This window comes from Apostichopus japonicus, chromosome 22, assembly GCF_037975245.1.
Source record: "Apostichopus japonicus isolate 1M-3 chromosome 22, ASM3797524v1, whole genome shotgun sequence".
Taxonomy (NCBI): Eukaryota; Metazoa; Echinodermata; class Holothuroidea; order Aspidochirotida; family Stichopodidae; genus Apostichopus; species Apostichopus japonicus.
The window spans coordinates 8,259,401-8,282,173 of record NC_092582.1 but is presented as its reverse complement, the minus strand read 5'-3'; the positions used below and the strand labels follow the sequence as shown (position 1 = coordinate 8,282,173).

The following is a 22,773-nucleotide window of genomic DNA, read 5'->3' as shown; positions in this document are numbered from 1 at the left end:
TCAGCAGGATTGACCATTACCCTGACTTTCTGAAGCAGTTCTGAAGAGCTTTAAAGGGAGTCTAACAAAACACTCTGTTCAGAGATTCATTGTGGTGTTTATATCATTTAAACAGCTCTTATATTTGAATTATTAATGCTAATGGATGAATCTGACCATTATTTGTGATTGACAATGAGTTGAGTATTGGTCAGATGTTTGGAGGCTGGGCACAACAAAGTTAAACTTTTTGGTCTTTAGGGGACTAACTAGAATGGTACAGTATGAAACCTCCACAAATTGAATTTCCTCAAGTTCATACCTATGTGGATTAGTCCATGAAAGATCTTAATTTAACCAACAGGTGTACCATATTTACTTCACTGCCTCTCTTACCTGTCTCCTCACAGTATTGGCACTATCCCTCTACAGTGTGTAGAGTGGTTATAATTAGCATTGTGGCACAGTACTGTGTGAACACATCATGTTTTAGCAATGTACAGCAGTACAGCAACAATATGGTTGACCACGTTTTATGAAGCACACCTTTCAACCTTAGAGCAGAACCAAATAAGCATTTTCATATCTATATATTCAGTGATAATGTAACCAGTGTGTTTGAAATTTGTACTCTGTTGGCATTACTGAATTATGTATGCGTGTATGTGTATGTATGTATGTATTTTAGATCCTCCTGCAAGCAGGAACTCTCGAAGAAGCCATCATTGGCTTATCAAAGCCGCAAGCTGACCAAAGTCAGTCAATAGATTCATATTTTTAATGTCCATGATTATGAATTGTCAATTGTCAACAACTCTGTAACTGAACGACATACATTAATCTCGGAGTGACTCGAACTCGGGACCTTATGAATGAAAGGCAACAGCGTTAACCACTGAGCTAACACTCCCTTATCTTACTTTTCCTTTGCTGGCTACCCTCTTCCAGCAGGTCCGAATTCATGATCTTTTCCAAACAGGTAAGTGCCTCTGTAATATCTTTCCCGCTATATAGTTTTTCAGTCGAAACACCTGGAGCACCCATCAATGCAGGCATTGCGACTCTTCCATCCTTGAATGCTGGTGCATTGAGCCTAGAAGTGAAACAATAAAAACAAAACATACAGTTATGAAAAATATAGTTGATGAAATGATCAATGGAAAAATCTGTTTGGATAACTACTATTTACATAAAATTAGAATAAAATAAAACTGTTAGCAAACTGCTTATCCACTACAGAGCCCGTGTAAAAGTAAGTTGGCCTAAAATTTCGATACTAGCAGGATCTTCTTCAGAGGCTAAATGACAAGCTAAATGACTTGTTATTTAGCCTCTGAAGAAGATCCTGCTACAGGTAGGATCGAATCATCAGGCCAACTTACTTTCATACATAAAATTAGGGCAATTTTTTTCCAGTTTCCAACATATCTGCTTGCAAAATTCATAAGTGTATGTAAACCTGAAACCTGACAGCCACTTGTACCTGGTTATTACGTTTATTTAGGTTCTTAAAACTTACAACAGCTCTGCATCGATACCTGTGACTGTGGCAAAAAACACTGTTAGGCATATATGTATTTGTAGCTGTACAGACAAGAAGAAATATATAAATGGCTCGTGTCTGACTTACAGTACGTGCGCATAAAACACTGCTAGTAAAAAGCTGTGCGCTAGTGTTGTATGTACCCACAAGCGCACAGCTTAGAGCCCAGCTGGAACACATGATCTGCACTCATATATACCCCCTGCTGGACTGAATGAAATATATATAAGCTTTGTGATCAGATACTTAATTTAAACTGAAGAGTGACAGTTTGTCACAAATGATGTGTGATGTTCAAGTTACAGGTGGGCTTTCAATATGTACTCGTATAGATCATTGCCATATGTAACATCCAGATGCCAAATTGTATTGCCTGCATCCTCTAGGATTTTGGTATGTATTTTAGGTGCATGTGGGACAGTTTGGAGTTCAAGTGGGTCTCATCACAGCCTGCAGGTGGTCGTATGGGAACCCCTGACAATCGAAAGAGAATTAAGGCTGGCATTTGTAAATATTTAGGATATGGAACACTACCTCTCTGGATGAATGACTCGAACTTTGTGTCCATTTTTCATTGCTTGTCTTACTCTAAGCCCTCCGATTCTTGGGTTTCCTCCGCCACACAACCAAGTATGGCAGTTCCAATGCTGATACATTGCACGTCATACTCTGATAGAATCCATTCCCCAGTCTTTTCATCAACTTGTGGAACTTGCGGCTGAATAGGGTCTTCATCTAAGAATTGAGAGACTAGCAATAAGAAAAGAGAAAATTAACCAATTAATGTCTAGTTAAGTAAATCTTGGATTTGTCCATACCATAGCAAAACAAAAATCGGTTATTCAGTATCCTGTAATATCTGGCTAGTTTGTTATTTTAGTGCAGCTTATAATATGTGTTGTATAAAGTGAATTACAGAAGTAGGTGTTTCAGCAGTAACACTTCATTCAGTGTGCTACATTTGTTCCATTTGTGCTGTAACTTTACACAAAACCACACCTGGCTATATCAATATTAATTTGATATAATTAGTGACAATTCTTACATATATTATAATGTCAGATACTGATAATAGAGGTAGGGGTATCTATAAGGCTGTATGCATACATTTAATACTAGCACCCAAAAAACTCTTGATTCCTAAAATTTCCTAAAGGAGCATTCCATCGTTATATATTTCTCATTGGTTAGCCTAATGAATTGTTAGGATAAAAGAATTTATTTTAAAGTTTCTATCTAGTAGGTGCCAAATTTTAGATTTCCACTTTCTTATATTTGAGACAACTTGCTGTAGGTATCTATATCTGTGAAGTGGGACAAGCTAGTCAAAGAAAGTTTCCTGAGGGGAATAACAAGAGCATTTTAATAGTTTGATTGGTGATTGCACAATTTGTGACTTGTTTTGGTAGTAACAGATTTGGAACCAATACTGATTCAGTTGGCTGCAAAGTGGTTTATAGTGAAAAGATCTTATGAATGCCAATTATTTGCTCTAAATGTTGTGAATCAATATATATGTATTCAACTTTAAAGTCATACATAAACACATTCAACTATATACATGCTACTTTGTATCACCTCTTTGAAATTGGTGACTGCAGCTTCAAGATTACGAGCTGAACGAAGAAAGCCAGTTTCCTTGGTTTTGATTAAAGGGTGTGAAGTCTTGCGCAAAAAGAAACGTCTAATGCCGGTAATCTGACCTAGTTTCGAATGAGGTGTAACAGAAGTGTTAAACACCACCATCGATCTCAGCAAATACACACACAGCTTGCTACCATTGGTAATTAGACACTAGTGTACAGTCAGTACATACTGTACAGCTGCGGACAATACCCACAGCACAGTATACAAACGATACAGCGATAGACATCTCAGGTCCAGCTAAAGATAACAAGGTGTCACCTTTCATTACTGTCTGCATTTTGTAGCGACACTTACAAAACGTCACTTGCAAGCAACAGAAAGTTAACTTTTTCAGATGGCCGCACACGGGTTGGGGCGAGTCTTCAATGCCTTTAAGGCCTCATAAGTAACGTCTCCAACAACTTTCACTTTAGCACCAGTGATGTTTCTCGGCATTAAAGTGCATAAACACATTCAATTATATACATGCTAAATTGTCTCACCTCTTTGAAACTTGGGGACTGCAGCTTCAAGATTACGAGTTGAACGAAGAAAGGCAGAGGTGGTTTCCTTGCTTTTGATTAAGGCCTCATCAGTGAAGTCTCCAACAACTTTCACTTTAGCACCAGTGATGTTTCCTGGCAGGTGCATTTTCCCAATATCTTCCTCGATGACCTAACAAACAAAGTCACTTTGTTAGCTGTTACCAATCCACTTGTTGTTGTGACAGCAGTATCGTGCAAATGACTGATTGCTTTTCTGGGTTTGTGTAAACTCTGTCTTCATAAAGTGCCCCTTTCGAAAGGTTTCTTTCAAAAGGTTCTCACATTATTGAAATTTTTTGAGAAAGAAGATGTTTCAGTGAGAAGAAATTTCTCATGTAGTATGTGTGCAATATTTAAGCTACTTAACTACTGTAGGAAACAGTAGAATATGGTGAGATCATGTTTAAGTTTCAAGTATTAAGTTAACCCCAATCAGCTGTTTGATAACTGGTCAGTACTTTAAACTTTGTTTCAAAGTGAAAAGGTGCACATTAGCTTCAAAATCCCTCACAAATACGAGGCTGCATCATATCAAACAAGGATAACCTCTTGGGTCTAGCAGTGCCTACTGTTGAAACTATGGAACACGAAAGATTATGCTAAACAGCCTGACTTCATAGTGGTTTTCCTGAGGTTGATAGTACAAAAAAACATCAAACATGTCAATTACCCTTATGGATTCTCTTTTAGCTCCATTCATCAAGCATTTCTCAAAGGCACGTGTCCACAGCTTTTCCAAGGCTTTTGTGTTACTTAATCCAGTCATATTCAGTAAAATTTCTTCACAGCTGCTCACCTGGCACAATGCTGCACCAACTGCATTAGCAACCTGCAGAAAAACAATGGTTATCAGTTAGGGTTTTTTTCAGTTTATAAAAACCATTTAAATAAAAAAATTTTTTGCTTGTAACACCAAGTTCACTGCTTTGAAGCAAGCTATTGCCAAAATGTTTTTCTGCTTGTTTTTCTTCCATGGATTAAAAAATAATTAAAAAAATGGATTAACTGTGGCTTGCTGTAATTATGCAAATTTTTACAAATTGTTAGTACTGTATCATTCTTGACAAAATTTGGCCATTTTAATGTATCGTTAGTAAACCATAAACTACTTCTATCAAGCAAGCAGTTAAGGTAAGCTAGGAATTGTGCTGGCTTTTTGGTATGGCCTCTAGATGAACTTCTCACTTGTTTTTCTGTTTTAACTCTATTATTATAATGAGGCAAGGGTTTGGTTACCTGATAATATGGAGGTTGGATGAACTCTGTCACTCCAGGAACTTTTCTGTTTTTGTCTCTGAGAATGCTTCCACCACCGACACATATTACCGGAACAGCTTCTTTGCTTAGCTTTTGTAAATAATAATAAGAAATATATCAAGACAATTCAAAGTTTTGGTTGTATCTAAAAAGGTTATCTTCTTTTGATGGTTTTCCAAAATACTTCCTTTGTCACAAATGTTGTTAAGAAATGAACATAGAAATGGCATATTTGAAAGAGTAAAAACTTTGGTAAACATGTTCAAAATTTCTTGGTATTGACACCATCAAATTGACTGTTACTTGAAGTTGATGGATAGGAGTTTTTCATTTCTATACAGCTTTTATACGTTTTCCAAAATGTTTGTTAAATAAATGTAACTGGAAGTACCAGGAATGTTGGGGAAATACCCCCCCCCCCCCCAAGATAAAATACTTTTACATGACTCTCTACATCAACTCGTTTGTATATGTCACTGTGCAGTACTTGTGGTACACTGCATATTATGTTACAGTTTAAATCCTTATAGACCAGTTAAGCATTATTGCTCTAGATGATAATTCTATACTTGGTTGATTTATGAAATTAATTAAATACAAAGATGTCCTACTTTCATGCGATCTACAGATTCTTCCAGCATACACTGGATCACTTCATTTGCCTCCTCTAGAACAGATGTGGTCACTTTCACTTTGTCTCTGTCCCCAACATCCACCTTCAAGTAGGCAGAGGCCACATCAGTGGCTGTAAGAGTGGATCCACCAAATGTTAAAGCCGCCTCAGTCAGTGTATGTCCAACACTTTTAGGACCCACATCAACCTTAATCTGAGGACAAATATTGTAAAGCAGTGAAACTACATAAATGAAACCAATCACCAAGCAAAGGAAACATCATTTTACTAAAGTTCTCTATTTTTTCTGTAAAATTAGATAAAAACTCCATATCGATTGTTGACACATGTATGTTTCTGGTAAAACGATAATTTTTGTGTGTTTGTGATTGTTTGACTCTCCTTGTGCCTTTTCCTTAATACCTTACATAGTAAGTTTGTTTCCAAATACAAGCATACAACAAGTCTAATTAAAAATTTATATCCAAATATTGTATTCTTCTCTTGTAGTACAATACATTTTCCACTGTAGTATTCCTAATTATGCCCTGGCAGTGTTGAGGGACAAATTTGTAGTATGTACTTACAGAATTTATCAATGGCTTCGGACATACAACTGATCCACCACCTAATCTGATGCTCAACACATCTGGCATTGTGCAGTTTAAATCTAGACCAGCCTTGCTAACAACGGATGATGTTTGCCTAGGAAAGCCTCCATTGAGGGACCCAATATCAGTGGTGGTTCCTCCGATATCAACCACTAATCCATTCTGGATACCTGAAGAATTAAACTGATAAATTCTATATATAGGGATCTGGCTGAAGTAGTGAGATGTAAGAAGTGATTAAACTATAGAAGATATAATCATGTTCAGGGTGTACCTTGGAGATGATGACCAACCCTTCTACCTGACAACCACCTGGAAGAAACCTGAAGCAGCATAAGTATGGATGGTGGATGAAGAACAATGTTGTTCATAAAAAAAATAGGGATCATAATTCATAAGGCTTGTACAGCAATATCACCATTGGAAAGAAGCATTGCAAAATTATAGAGCTCATTGGAAAGAGAAATTAATTGTCACCAAGAGATTTGTTTCATGTAGAATTGATCGATTCTACCAATATTTTGTTCAAGTAAAACTTCTCTAGTCAAGCTAATGACCTACTTTATTTATGGCAGTTGAGTAACGGATGTCCTGAAATTAGATACATACTGATTGATCACAGTCAATTGCAAAATATGTTAACACATTATAATGATATTCATGAATGTGAACAAACAGCTGGACTCGACGTACCAGATAAATGAGATGCTCCTCGGATGCTGTTGGCAGCACCGCATCCCATTATCCTGATGGGGAAGTCTGAAGCTTCTACAGGACTGCAATGACACATGTAAACCAATTCAGAAACTTTAACAAAGTATACTTTGGTAAAGAAGGTTTCTCTCCTCAAATGATGAAATTTTAATTAATCATTTAATTATTTTCAGGGGTAAGAAAACCCAAATACAACATACAAGCTAGAAGGGTAACTCCATCTTTAAAGTTCAAGGCTAATTTAAAGACAACAAATACAGATTACTTCTTGGCCCTGAGCATTTGAAATGTTTGCTATGCAATGACTCTGATACAAACCTAACCCAAGGTTGATTTGTCTGGCGTATTGGTAATTAATGTAAACTCATCCTGTTGGCTGTTTCCAGATTTCTGTATCAAATTACACAAGTTGTAATTAAACTGACTTATTAAGTTAAATGTACCATCATGAGGATCTTTGCTTTCATCAATGATGTAGAAAATTATGTCAGTCCTGCTAGTGGGCAATCACAGTTGCTCAATGTTCCTGGATTTATATACCAAAGGACAGAAGCCATACCATTTAGAACACCTTTGGAGGGATGCATGTTATTTCTTCTTATTAATTACTGCATGACAACATTTATCTTACAACAGGATACATTATGGAAAACATTTATCAAGAATGATGATTTAATTAACAGTTACTAAAACTTCATCTCATGTAGATTGTGGCCTCCCCCAGCAACAAAAATATATAGATGGGAAATGGTGATTCTGGGGTTTATATACACACATGGTTATGGTAATTAAACTACTTTGTATGCGATCTAGATTGGGGGTTGGGGAGGGGGGATTTGTACAATCTCACACCCCTTCTCTGGATTTACAACGTGCAAAATTTCATACCTGACTAATGTGCCATCATTTTGAGTAAAAAAGAAAGGGCAATCCAATTTCAGTTCTCTGAGTGCCAGAGACAAGGCAGAGATGATCCTGTTGCATAGTGGTTTGAATGATTCATTCAAAATGGCAGCATTTCCTCTCTCTAATAAACCAATGGATCCAACATCAGAGGACAAGGTCAAGCTTACTCCAGAATAGTGCTTTCTGAATATTTGTTCTACCTTAAAAATAATAGTAAAACAACAGAAATTGCCATAAAAAGAATGTCACACTTTTGTGTTATGTTGAACTTTTATTACCTTCATATCTTTCTCCTTTCTTGCATGCTTGCAAGGAGAGGTAAGTTGGAACTAAATGGCATGTTCAGTGTTCACAACCAAATGCAGGCAATAAGCTTGGTAATATCTGCCATGAATTGGCCTCAGGTTAGAGTGATGTTAGTAGCATAGACGGCAGTGGTTTAATTATAATATAGTAATGTGTTGGATATTACACCATTCCAGGGCAGGTAGGGATGGGATGTACAAGTGATTGGACTTCTAACTTTGTATCAACATATACATTCACATCTGTCTTACCTGTTTCTCCTGGTTATTATTCACTGGGGAAAATATTCCTGAAATTACAATATTCTCAATCTTGCTGTCTTTAAGTTCTTGGATGACAGGAATAATTTCCTCTTCATGTACCTCTGTTATAATGGAACCATCCACTTGGTAACCACCATTCACAAAGTAGCACTTAGCACCAATCACGGCTGACAGATCATCGGGATAATCATCAAAAGGGCCAAAGTCCACGGATGAAGGCCCACAGAGTCGAACTACAGCAACAGGGGCAAGTTGAACGCGTTGGACCAAGGCGTTGACAAAATGTGTTGTGCCAATATTCACCATGGTGACAGACCATTCTGTTGAAACATTTATTGTTTGGTTTATGTCAGACACAGTGCAGGGACCTGATAGGCCATAGCATTACAATTGTTGGACTTATAGTTACTCAAAAAGCTTATGTTAGGGGTTTTACGTCCTGCTGCACAGTACTTAATAACTGATGTAGGAATTTATTTGAATGACAACATTGAAGAAATTCTGCCAAACCTAGATGCACAGTGTCAAAAATACAACAAATTTGCCTGTACATGCTGATGGTCAAATTAATATGCCAGCACCCTTCACACTTACTGCACATTTAGTTCTTGTCCCCCCCATTGCTCAGGCACCACGTCTAGCAATTAGCGCTCCAGTAGTTTTAACTGTACTACAAACTGACTGTCATCTACGGGGAATTGTTCCACACAAATACCTCTTTCATAGTTGCCAAAGATGATAGTTGGGTTTGTGACCTCATATAGTCTTTGAAAATTTAATAACAATTAGCAAATATTCTGTTTTTTTTAGATGAATAGCTTTGAAGTAAACCAGCTGACCTCCTTTAGGTAACTTGCTGAGAGCGTTGCTAATGGCCATCTGTAAACCTGTTGTTACATCATCAGTGGTGGGCACCTTCTCAAAAGCTATAACGGTTTTGTCCTGCATACAGACTACATCGGTGTTTGTCCCTCCGACATCAGCTCCAATAATCAGGGACTTCATCCTTCTTAGTTTTGCCTGGTGGGTGGGTGTTTATAAAGACGATAGTGTAGTACATTTTAAGATTAACTTGCTGTTAATGCTACAGATGTATACTTTACAGTATGTTCATTTCACTTCTCTCTTACCAGTCTCAACTCTTCATGTAATATGGTCTACTACCATACCCAACCCCAGAATCTGTTGACATGCATCTTGTGTCCTGAAACTGTCAAGAACTTAAGTTCATTCTTTTCGATGATGGAAAGGAACAATTCAGCCAAATGGCTAACTCGCTTAACATTCCCAGGGGTTACTATTTTACTTCCATGATGTTATGATAATGAGCTTTTATTGTGTTACAGTAGTTAAATCAGAGAGAAGAAATTCACACAACAGTAAAAAACGACAGGACAGAGTAGTAGAGTAACCTGGTAGGTGGTAGTTGTCACAACTTATTGCTTCTGTTTCTCAGTCTAGTATGATTTCGACCATTCATAGAAACACAAAGGACTGACCTAGTGAACAAATCCATTCAGTTTTGGCGTATGTATTCAGTAACATACCACAATTTAAACTACCTGTTCACCCGACCTAGTTTGTCCTGGCACAACTTAACCAGCCAAATGCCCATTAAAGTCTGACATAATGTAGCAAAACTTTGCCATCTCACATCCTTAGACACACATTTGATTTTGGTGAATATACATTGGAAGACGTTATAGCCATCTCAGAGCCATAAACATACGTTTGAGTTTGGTGAAAATAGATCAGAACAAGTTATTACCATCTCAGAGCCCTAGACATACATTTGTGGGGTGTTAGGCTACCATGTGGTCGAAGATAACAGCAGTAATGAAAGTAATCCATAGATATCTTATAACTGCATCACAATTTCAGCGAAAAAACAGATGGTTAGGCTAGATTTCCCCATTATCTTAGTGTGGTGTTAGGATACCAGTGAAAGACTTCCCGGTGTAATTACAGAGTCATCAGTTTTTTTCACATCTGAGTACATGTATCAGCATAAAGTCTGCAATACCATTGATCAGCATTATTAATTACCTGGTATAGTGTCAGGAGGTGACATCTCCTGTCCAAGGACTGGTAGACCACTTGGACTTGAAGATTAAATGGAAATTGTAGACTCAAGCAATATCACAGAGATATATGTCAAAACTGTTGCCAAGCCGATATGGTAACCCAGGGGCAAATAAGTAAAGATTGACCAGCTCCACACTCTACTGCAGGCTATACTAAACCTCGCTTCCTTGCAAGAAAATTATGGAGCAATCATTTAGTTTCACCCCAAACTTTTTAAATCTAATGTTAGCCCATTGAGTTCTCTGTTGCATTTGAGGAACTGACGTAACGGTCCGTGTACTAGACTACATAGTTTGCTCACTTAAATTGATTAACCAAGTTAACTGTTTGAAGGGTTCTTTCTCAAAAATGAACAGTTTTTTAGACATACAACATGTATTAACAGCAGTGGCTAGTAACGATCTGCAATATATTAAGCTTAATTTTGTTCCTAACATCATTATCATGGATGTATGGGACTGTCCCAATGGTTTGTTTTCCTGGGGGGGGGGGCAGAAAGTTTTTGCCTGAATTTTTCGAATCTTACTACACCAGCGGCATGAACATGCTGATGTCAGTTGTGGGTTTGATTCTATTGGTATTGTCATGCAAGCAGGGGCCTACCTAGAATAGTTGGCACCCGTTGCGGATCCTGCCTTTGTCACCCTGTGCAAGGAATGCTGTCTTGGGGGAGGGTCTGAACTTTTGAGAACATTTGTTTATGTAAGTTGGCCTAGATGCAAAATGGTGCTATTTCTTTAGGAATTCCCAGTCTTATTTCACGTATCAATTTTTGGGGAGGCTGTTGCATGGCAACACCCCCCCCTGACTGATACCCAAGGGTGGACCCCCCTCTCCACTGGTTTAGTATGCCACTGTTTGTAAGGGTGTTCCGATATATATTTCTTATGTGTTATTACTAATAGGCCCACCACTGTGTGGCTGCTGTCATTAATGTTATGGATAATAGGCATTAAATTGAACATATAGAATCACGATCACCTCAGTTTACATCCTAGGTACGTAGTATCATCATTTTTGTGTCATGGAGATTAAAATCATATTTCTCTATTTTGCAAACAGGAGTGTACTAGGAATTCCCACAACACATGAACAAATGGGCAGTAAGCAAGGGCGGCGGAAGCACTTTTAATCTGGGGGGGCACCGACATCAAAGGGCACTTTGCAGAAATTCGATTGGACTGATGCAGCCTTATATTTAGTACCCTTTATAACTCTTATTGTATTATCTTATTTGCGTATACACATCACTCCATCAACGCCCCCCCCCCCCCCTCAAGGAAAATATGCTTACTAGTACTGCAATATCCAATGTGCAAATTGGAAAACAAGGAACAAGTTTTCTTTTGAGACAAAATGAGGTGAAATCATGCTAGTTGCTAATGTAGGAATCTTCCGAAGTAGAGTTTATTCCTTGTTAATATCTTATCCAATTTTTCCATTTGAAATAGCTTTGAGTTTGACCCATAGAAATTCATTAAAAGTCAGGGGCGTAGCCAGGATTTGCAAAGTTATATGCACGACTATCTGAGCGGAGCGCCACCATCGGTTGGCGCGGAGCGTACAAGAAAATTTTTGGTTTTACAAACCCCTCAGATGGCCGGAAACGGCCCTTCCCGAGTGTTCATTCTGGTTCCCTGGCCTCTTGCTAACTTGAGACACCTCAATTTTTATGTAGAAAAAGGGCACATTTTTAACCTGAGGAAAAGTGGGGGGGCACGTGCCCCCTGTGCCCCCCCGGTTCCGCCGCCCTTGGCAGTAAGCAAAAATGTGTTCTTATCCATGGCTTAGTTATGACACTGATTGCATTGGGTTAGATTCTAGGGTATTAACGTTATAGAGATAAGCATAATTTGTAGGAATTAGCCGGTGAATAACTCTATATACTGAAACCACCTTGGCTTAAAGGCATTGAAGACTCGCCCAAACCGCGTGCAGCGCTCTGAAAAAGTTAACCAAACCGCGTGCCGCACTCTGAAAAAGTTAACTTTCTGTTGCTTGCAAGTGAGGTTTTCTTCTTGTCGCTACAAAATGCAGACAGTAATGGAACGTGATACCTTTTTATCTTTTATCTGGACCTGAGATGTCCATCGCTGCTATCACATTACACTGTGTTTTGGGTATTGACCGTAGCTGTATGTATTGACTGTACACTAGTGTCTAATTACCGACGGTAGCATGCTGTGTGTGTATTTTCTGGATCGATGGTGGTGTCTAACACTTCTGTTACACTTCAATCAAAACTAGGCCAGATTACCGGCATTTATGGGCGAGTCTTCACACCCTTTAATATCTTGAGAACAATTGGAAATTAATGGAACCATACAGAGCTCCATCAAGATTCATTTGAGAAATCCACACTAAGCTTTTTAACGACACCTATTAGCAAAAATTTGTTTGTCACTGCGAGAGAGTGGACTAAGATATTGTAGACAGATTTACAACTAAGTTTATCCCTGGAGTTCAATACAAGACAAAAGTTATTTGACAGGATTAATAAGTGTGTAATCAAGATTCTTAAGTTATTCCTTCCATAAGGATTTAAATACAGTAGCATTGATAATTAAGCCCATAATACATCTTAATTTGAACATCGAAGAGTTCGAAAGTGAACAAATCACCATTATTCGAAATTAAGCCATTAATGCAGTAAATGCATTTCATAAATGATCCGGCTATTTCGGTAAAAAACGGGGGTTTGGTTACGATGCTGAAGGCTCAGTAGTAACCTTTCGCAGTCGTGCTTGTCATCATTACATTAACACAGTGTTGCATGGAACCTAACGGCTAGGCCAACTCATATATCTGATGCAAACCTAAACAAAAATCTTAACTTTCAGTAAGATGTTGGTAGCTCCTTGTATTAAAATAACATTGAAGTGACAATTAATGCCGTTGTGGCGATACGAATTGTTTGTTATAGCAACATTTGTCTTGCGACGATAACTACCAAAATTATCAAGTGTATAATATCAACTTACTTTGCGACCACGAGTACAATAACGTTACTTCAGACCTATTCCTTCTGATGTTGTATGACTACGACGATATTGCGGGTGGACATGTACAGTTGTGGTCAAACCACGGAGCTGCTACGACCTTGACCTTATCGTTGAACTCTTTTATCCTTAGCCTTACGATTCGAAATGGTTGAGGTCAATTGTTGAAGTGAAAGTGGGCAATCATAGCATATCATGTATTGCAGCACGCCATTGAATCAGTTAGAATATATTGAACAATTATAAGAGATAATACCATTCCCTGTTAATATCAGTAATTCACATATCGTCATTGCTTTTTTTATAGGCAACAGGCAGTAAAATCTCACAGGATAAATTCAGTTAAGTCTCTCCTATGATCAGGAAGCTGCAGATTTAAACGAAATGGGAGGATCAAAGTGATCAGGAATCAAATTTCAAACCGTGCCTTTATATGCAGGTGCGTATCCAGGGGGGGGGGGCGTTGGGGGCGCGCGCCCCCCGGGTAAGAAAAAGAGGAGAGAAAAAAAAGAGAAGAAAAAAGGAAAAAAGAGGGGAAAAAAGAGGAGGAGGAGAGGAAGGAAGGGAAAAGAAAAAGAAGAAAGAGAGAAAAAGGAGAAAAGGAGGGAGTAAAAGAAAAACGCGAAGAGAAAGAGGAACAGTGACATCATTACAGCGCTGAAGGGTAGCCAGTGACGGATCAATGATTTCGTAAAAGTGTGACTCACCCTACCCCTTACACCGACAACTCCATTTTTTGACGTTTCCATTTTCCTTTCTCACTAATGATCTATATATATACTATATATGGTCTATCATAACGCTTGTGTAGAATTGTGCTATGAAACCAACTGTGGCTGGTCTTGAACTCGACCGTGTCGTAGGGGAACATGACGATTTTTGGGATGGGGGCGACCGCCCGCCCCCCCCCCCACCATTCAGCATGTTTTTAAATGATATCGCTAAGTAATTTCAAAATAGAAAGTGCTTAGATGCAACTTACAAGGCCTGGGAAGTGTCATTTCCAGCGATCTGGGAGACCTTTTCCGGCCAAAATTTGCTTGTACGCTTCGCGCTAACAAATGGTCCTGGGTAGTGCCATTTCCAGCGATCTGGGAGGCATTTTCGGCCAAAATTTTCTTGTACGCTTCGCGCCAACCTATGGTGGCGCTACGCTTAGATAATTTGCCTACAGGCTTCGCCCCTCCCTTGGCAAATTCCTCGCTACGCGCCTGTTCGAATTTCTAACGCAAACAGCAGATATCACATCATATCAGTGAGCATGAAAATGGCGTTCCAGGATGAAAAGCCTCAAAACTGTCCGACTTGCCTGAAAAAATAACCAAAACTTTTCGCGCGCGAAGCGCGCGTTCAACGTGTTAATGTCAATATCATATAAGCAAGCATCGGTTATTACATCGCATGCCATCATGTACCGTACGGTCCGTTCAAATTGCGCAGTATACCGCGGGATGCTAATGTAAACAACGACATGTCTCATGTAGATGTATAAAAAGCATGGAGGTCCAATTATGTCAAAATTCTCTTTTACATTAGTATAATGGCGTTATTAGGGGCTGCACCCCCGCCGCGCAGTGGCGGAGCGTCCATACGGTCAGGGGAGGATGCCCCCCCCCCCCCGACGGACTCAAATGGACTGCTGGCGCCTTTTCAGCTCTTTACCACTTTTTACTTATTCTAGATTATTGACTTTTTTATTGCGCTCTCATCTACTTATTGACATTTGTCACATTTTGTTGGTGTAATTTGGCAATGATACCTTATTCTTCGTTTATCTGCAAATAAGCCAGGCCCGGAAAGGGTCATTTCCGGCGATCTAGGGAGTATCTTTACTCAAAAATTTTCTGTACGCTACGCGCCAACCAGTGGTGGCGCTGCGCTTAGATAGTGTCGAAAGCGCCCCTACAGACCATTCTCGCCCCTCCTGACCAATACCCCTAGCTCCGCCACTGCCGCCGCGCCTCCTACGCCTATGTGTGTAGTGTTCGGTTTCGGATATATCTGCTATTTTTTCATTTCCTTCAACCAAGTTTTATAATAGCCGTTATAAGAGGTTTTAATATTTCTACACCAATAAATTAACTGTGTCTGAATTTTCGAAAATTTCTGACCAACATTCTGCATCACACTTCCCTCTACTCGTGCATTTTTGACCGGTCTGTTAGGGGTTGAAGGAAGTTTTTCTATATTGGTTGTCCATAGATGAAATTTTGTACAACATTATGGGTATGTTTTGAAGTGAGTTTATTCACGAGAAATGGGAATTTTCAAATTCTGAACAAATATGGGGCTTAAAACCTTGAAAAGTGGGGCTGACGGGTATTGAGGGCCGCGACGTAGAATCACCTACAAAAGCAAAGACCCACAGGATATGCGATCAGGTCGAACATGATGTGTGCCGGGTTGACAATCTTCAAAAAGGTTATGGATGGAAAAAAAACTTTTAGGAATACTTGGTTCTCAGGCAAAAAGTGTACATCTGGTTGGTCATTTCAAGCCCGAGAAGTGCCGTTTCCGGTGATCTGGGGGTATCAAAATAAGAAATTTTCTTGTACGCTGCGCGCCAACCGATGGTGGCGCTCCGCTTAGATAGTAATTCGCGCCCCCCGGGTTTGAAAATCCTGGATACGCGCCTGATATGGTACCGTCATAGCGTACTCAACTGTCAGAATTACATTTTCAACAAATGTTTAGGCAAATGATATGAAATTATACTGAACGTAAACTTTCAGGTTTGTATCTCATTCGAGTGATGAACATGAAAAGTCAATGTTTGCTACTATACTTACATGGTAGTAGTATACTGACTTTCCAACACTCACTGTCTTACCCGAAGTCTCCCAGCCTTCTGATTTATGTGCTAATTTTTCTCCCGGTTAAACGATCTTTTTTCTACCAAACTTGCATGTTTTGACATGCGTACTCCGGAACGTGGAGAAAATCCACTTGTTAATTTTTACGAAATTATGATATAAAGTACTTCGGCTATATCATTGTGTTATGCAGGGCTAACGTTACCGCGACAAATAGCCTAACTACCTTTACGTATGCGGCCGAGCATGTACCGTATTCCGTGTTACTTATTTTTCTATAAAGCACACACGTCTACAAATGCTTTATAAAATCAATAACAATCTTATATCAATTGATAAAGACAATATAATCCCAACAAAAACTGTTAACACAAGAAATAATCATGATCTTAATTTCCAAGTTCCTTACGCTAGAAAAAATTTATATAAATATTCCTTCTTTCACCGTACTTTGAAAGATTGGAATGCTTTGTCATCAGACATTGTGCATGCACCTAGTCAAGAATGTTTCAAAGACAAGCTAACTAGCTCTTGTTTTGTTATCTCATAGCTCAAGGGCGTAGGAACCGGGGGGGCTGGGGGGCGCCAGCCCCCCAGTGAAAAATGTGGAGGGGCGGAAGTATCATTCCGCCCCCCGCTCCGCAAGTCAGAAAACCCCTTTTTCATTTCCAAATGAGAACAAAAATCTCATTTGGAGCACCAAATTGCATCTAAGGCCAGGTGAAAATACAAAATTAAGTTTACAAAATGAAGTGGGTGTTGAAGTGTGCTATATTGCACCAAATTGTATCTGAGGCCACCTGGAAATGCAAAAAATTCCAAAGGGGAGGGGGACACCCCCTCCCCTTAGACCCCTCCCCAGGCCGGCCATCAGTCTTCAGCCCCCCCACTCAAAAATACCTTCCTACGCCACTGTCATAGCTTATATTTTTTGCCGACTTTACTCAGTCAGATTCACCCTATATCCCCCTAAATCTCCGGATTTGTTTGGGATGAAAAAATGGTTAAACTTCCTATCATTGTAAAAGGCAGACTGTGAATTCTAATAGCAGCACATTAAACAGGAAACGACAACTGGGGAGCTTTAACTTTTGATCAATGGAAGCCTTTCGACTGTTGTAAAACTTGGTAGGCGGGGTCTGTATGGCAGATGCCCGGTATAAGGCATACCAGTAATTTAATTTTCTTTCCTCCATCCGGACTTTATGCCCGGCACGTCTGAAAAGAAGTATTTAAACAAACCGAAATAATCGACAAATACAGATGTTAAAACAGTACTTGTACCTGTAGCCTACTGTACTAGCATATATTAAAGTCAGCCTACATATACCCATATCCATATACTTCATGCTGCGAACACCCATCTTATAAAAAATCCTAGCACATTAATAATATGTTACATGTAATCGTACACCTACACAGTCTAAAAATATTTAACTCTGTTTCAAAATTCGCAATATTATAGCAACAATTTAGCGGAAAACATATCATATCACCCCCTGCCCCCCCCCCCGTAAGACAAAAATGGTGGTTGCCGCCCTGATCCTGGCACTGTGTTATATTGGAGTCGACTGGTAGGATTTTAGAAATAAATAAACTACACATTGTTAGCTAGCTTTGACCTAAACCTACCAAGCTATAGAATTGATTCACTAACAAATTAATAAATTCCAGATAAATATTTTTGCACAAATTGACATATTTATGTCATTTAAATTAGTTACAGTTGAGTTTTAGAACATTAATTATAGCAGTGTTGAACGTACAGTACTGAGTAAATGGCATAGGTTTCTTGCAGATGACAGCTCGATCATTTTCACAGCATTAAAAGTGTCTTGGAACTTACATTTTCAAGTGGTCTCCATATTCCTGACTGAATTGTCCAATTCCTCTCTCGTACCACAGGTCATTTTTTGCTTACAAACCTGCTGATTGAAGACTTGAAGCAAACAGCAAGCAAAGATGGGGAAGCCAGAGTGGTGATCGTTTCCTCAGAACTTCACGATCCAAAGACAGTTAATCATCGTATGAAAAGTAAGGCTTCTGTCAATACCCTTTCTTGCAAATAAAGTTCTCCTTGAAATGCATGTAAGATAATCACCGGGAGGGGCAGAGGCCACATGCTAACTTGATGCTTCTTATAGTTTATATGATACAGCTATAGGGTAGAATTTGTTAGCATGATTACTTGGTAAGTTAGTTGATCAACATGTTGCCCTTTTTTGAGTTGGAAGAAATACTTACTACTTCTTGTACCTAATACAGCACTTGAATGAAGAACCTGTTAGAAGCTAGGCTTAGAATATGGCTACCTAATTCCATTAATAAAATGTACCTGCATTCCAGGCCTTTAGGTGCATGTTTCTTTTATTTTTTTTCTGTTAGATGACATCGAGTTTCCATTTGAGTTTGATAATCTCCAGTTTGAAAAAGCCGAAACATACAACGGACTGCGTGCCTATGGTAACTCCAAGCTTGCTAATGTTTTCTTCATGCATGAGCTAGCAAGAAGAGTGGAAGGGTCAGGTGTTACTGCCACAGCCCTCAATCCTGGTGAGAATACTTTACATTCCACATCAGTCGTAGGAGCAGAAATGTGTTGTCAAATATCATAATAGAACATACTTACTTTCGATGTTCAATCAAATGGCATGTATCGGCTACTGTAGTAATATACTAGACAAACGCCTGCCATCTATTGCCATGTATGACTACTATATATAATCACATAGAAAAGATTGATGCATTTCAATGAACAGACAAATGAATTTAAACAGACTTGGATAAATGGATGAATAATGTAAAACACTAGGAAAAAATAGTTGTCGAAAGAACAGTGCCTTGTACGATATTAAATGTTATGTGGAAGAGCTATATATCTAGGAATTTATTTTACCGTCAATGGAGGAGGGGGGGAGGGGGGATTACCATTTGCTTCACATTTCTTGGGAAAGCGATACAAGGGAAGGGTAGGTGCAACCAGGTGCAATATAACATGCAGATTGGGGTAGGATTCTTCTCAAAGAGATACAGCTAGGCAAGGGCGGCGGAACCGGGGGGGGCACAGGGGGCACGTGCCCCCCCCCACTTTTCCTCAGGGTTAAAAATGTGCCCTTTTTCTACATAAAAATTGAGGTGTCTCAAGTTAGCAAGAGGCCAGGAGGCCAGGGAACCAGAATGAACACTCGGGAAGGGCCGTTTCCGGCCATCTGACGGGTTTGTAAAACCAAAAATTTTCTTGTACGCTCCGCGCCAACCGATGGTGGCGCTCCGCTCAGAATGTCGTGCATACAACTTTGGATATTGCAGTGCTAGTATGCATTTTTTCCATGAAAGGGGGGGGGGGGGCGTTGATGGAGTGATGTGTATACGCGAAAAAGATAATACAATAAGAGTTATAAAGGTGACTAAATATAAGGCTACATCAGTCCAATTGAACTCTGCAAAGTGCCTTTTGATGTCGGTGCCCCCCCAGATTAAAAGTGCTTCCGCCGCCCTTGCAGCTAGGGAACAATTGGTGTAGTATGCAATAACTGTAGCTGGAATTTTTATGTAGATGAAGTTATCTGAATATAATTTAACACTTTTAAATCTCCACCTGTCATTTAGCCTTCGAAGAAAATCCTGCTAGGATCGAAACGTCAGGCCAACTTACTTTTACACATTTTACTTTTAAATGTCCATAAATAACCAATTGTCTGATCATATTTGAAATTTTGATCCTCAGGTTTTATACCAGATACGGAATTATTGAGAGGTGCTTCTGGGTGGTCTAAGTTCATGCTTAGAAACGTATTGTATTATGTGCTTAGACTATTCAATGTAACCAGAACATTAGACCATGGTAGTGGGATGATCTTTGATTTGGCAACCAAACCAGAGTACAAAGGTTAGTAAACTTACTAAGTTTCCTTTTGCCATAGAAGTATTGGATACTACATTTTACACAGACAACAAACCTATCTTAAAGGAAATTGCTATACCTAATTCTAATGTTTCAAGAAGTGCCAAGTCAGATGTGATAAAAAAAACCTGAAAATTACAACTTCTTTTTTACTGATGGAACAACTACTGTGTTACCTTCCATCCAACATCCCATAAATTTATTCCCATCATTTTACAGACGCCTATAATTCTAAATGTAATGAATTTGTATATATATATATATATCAGGTGCGTATCCAGGGGGGGGGCATTGGGGGCGCGCGCCCCCCGGGTAAGAAAAAGAGAAGAGAAAAAAAGAGAAGAAAAAAGAGGGGAAAAAAGAGGAGGAGGAGAGGAAGGAAGGGAAAAGAAAAAGAAGAAAGAGAGAAAAAGGAGAAAAAGAGGGAGTAAAAGCAAAACGCGAAGACACCGGGAAGAGAAAGAGGAACAGTGACATCATTACAGCGCTGAAGGGTAGTCAGTGACGGATCAATGATTTCGTAAAAGTGTGACTCACCCTACCCCTTACACAACTCCATTTTTTGACGTTTCCATTTTCCTCTCTCACTAATGATCTATATATATACTATGGTCTATCATAACGCGTGTGTAGAATTGTGCTATGAAACCAACTGTGGCTGGTCTCGAACTCGACCGTGTCGTCGGGGAACATGACGCATTTTGGGATGGGGGCGACCGCCCGCCCCCCCCCCCATTCAGCATTTTTTTTAAATAATATCGCTAAGTAATTTCAAAATAGAAAGTGCTTAGAGGCAACTTACAAGGCTTGGGAAGTGTCATTTCCAGCGATCTGGGAGACAGTTTCGGCCAAAATTTGCTTGTATGCTTCTCGCTAACAAATGGTCCTGGGTAGTGCCATTTCCAGCGATCTGGGAGGCATTTTCGGCTAAAATTTTCTTGTACGCTTCGCGCCAACCTATGGTGGCGCTACGCTTAGATAATTTGCCTACAGGCTTCGCCCCTCCCTTGGCAAATTCCTCGCTATGTGCCTGTTCGAATTTGTAACGCAAACAGCAGATATCACATCATATCAGTGAGCATGAAAATGGTGTTCCAGGATGAAAAGCCTCAAATCTGTCCGACTTGCCTGAAAAAATAACCAAAAATTTTCGCGCGCTTCGTTCAACGTGTTCATGTCAATATCATATAAGCAAGCATCGGTTATTACATCGCATGCCATCATGTACCGTACGGTCCGTTCAAATTGCGCAGTATACCGCGGGATGCTAATGTAAACAACGACATGTCTCATGTAGATGTATAAAAAGCATGGAGGTCCAATTATGTCAAAACTCTCTTTTACATTAGTAATGGCGAATTAGGGCCTGCACCCCCGCCGCGCAGTGGCGGAGCGTCCATATGGTCAGGGGGGCGGATGCCCCCCCCCCTGACGGACTCAAATGGACTGCTGGCGCCTTTTTCAGCTCTTTACCACTTTTTACTTATTCTAGATTATTGACTTTTTAATTGCGCTCTTATCTACTTATTGACATTTGTCACATTTTGTTGGTGTAATTTGGCGATGACACCTTATTCTTCGTTTATCTGCAAATTAGCCAGGCCCGGAAAGGGTCATTTCCTGCGATCTAGGGAGTATCTTTACTCAAAAATTTTCTGTACGCTACGCGCCAACCAGTGGTGGCGCTCCGCATAGATAGTGCCGAAAGCGCCCCTTCAGACCATTCTCGCCACTCCTGACCAATACCCCTAGCTCCACCACTGCCGCCGCGCCTCCTACGCTTATGTGTGTAGTGTTCGGTTTCGGAAATATCTGTTATTTTTTCATTTCCTTCAACCAAGTTTTATAATAGCCGTTATAACAGGTTTTAATATTTCTACACCAATAAATTAACTGTGTCTGAATTTTCGAAAATTTCTGACCAACATTCTACATCACACTTCCCTCTACTCTTGCAATTTTGACCGGTCTGTTAGGGGTTGAAGGAAGTTTATTCTATATTGATTGTCCATAGATGAAATTTTGTACAACATTATGGGTATGTTTTGAAGGAAGTTTATTCACGAGAAATGTGAATTTTCAAATTCTGAACAAATATGGGGCTTACAACCTTGAAAAGTGGGGCTGACGGGTATTGTGGGCCGCGACGTAGAATCACCTACAAAAGCAAAGACCCACAGGAGATGCGATCAGGTCGAACATGATGTGTGCCGGGTTGACAAACTTCAAAAAGGTTATGGATGGAAAAAAAACTATTAGGAAATACTTGGTTCTCAGGCAAAAAGTGTGCATCTGGTTGGTCATTTCAAGCCCGAAAAGTGCCGTTTCCGGTGATCTGGGGGGTTTCAAAACAAGAAATTTTCTTGTACGCTGCGCGCCAACCAATGGTGGCGCTCCGCTTAGATAGTAATTCGCCCCACCCGGGTTTGAAAATCCTGGATACGCGCCTGTATATATATATATATATAATGTTTCAAGACATTAGAATTGAATATATATATATATATATATATATATATATATATATAATCACATTCCATCACAAAAAGATAAATGTTTCAGAGTAACATTGTCTTAGGTTGCCTCCAGTTGGCGTGTAATAACTCTAA

At 39.5% G+C, this 22,773-nt stretch overlaps 2 protein-coding genes across 5 annotated transcripts in view; one reads left to right on the top strand and one right to left on the bottom strand.

The window, feature by feature from the left end:
* The window catches only part of LOC139963363 (uncharacterized), a 34,399-nt gene that overhangs the window by 8,281 nt on the left and 3,345 nt on the right, over positions 1-22,773 (top strand). For both annotated transcript variants that reach the window (XM_071964043.1, XM_071964044.1), the window contains exons 4-6: positions 18,166-18,294; positions 18,646-18,813; positions 19,988-20,149. In XM_071964043.1, the coding sequence (XP_071820144.1) occupies positions 18,166-18,294; positions 18,646-18,813; positions 19,988-20,149 (459 nt within the window). The remainder of the gene's footprint in view (positions 1-18,165; positions 18,295-18,645; positions 18,814-19,987; positions 20,150-22,773) is intronic.
* Positions 900-22,627, bottom strand: LOC139963362 (putative D-/L-hydantoinase subunit A). Of its 3 annotated transcripts, XM_071964040.1 has the most exons (13): positions 21,043-22,627; positions 13,430-14,585; positions 9,203-9,383; positions 8,352-8,683; positions 7,777-7,994; positions 6,868-6,950; positions 6,151-6,344; positions 5,562-5,777; positions 4,930-5,040; positions 4,364-4,522; positions 3,652-3,823; positions 2,057-2,272; positions 900-1,072 (listed from the first exon to the last, which is right to left on the bottom strand). In XM_071964040.1, the coding sequence occupies exons 3-12, from the start codon at positions 9,366-9,368 to the stop codon at positions 2,106-2,108; spliced, it is 1,818 nt and encodes a 605-aa protein (XP_071820141.1). In that variant the 5' UTR covers positions 9,369-9,383; positions 13,430-14,585; positions 21,043-22,627; the 3' UTR covers positions 900-1,072; positions 2,057-2,105. The 3 variants fall into 3 exon arrangements, with proteins under 3 accessions (XP_071820141.1, XP_071820143.1, XP_071820142.1); XM_071964042.1 differs by lacking the exons at positions 13,430-14,585; positions 21,043-22,627 and adding an exon at positions 10,410-10,683; XM_071964041.1 differs by lacking the exons at positions 13,430-14,585; positions 21,043-22,627 and adding an exon at positions 9,776-10,349.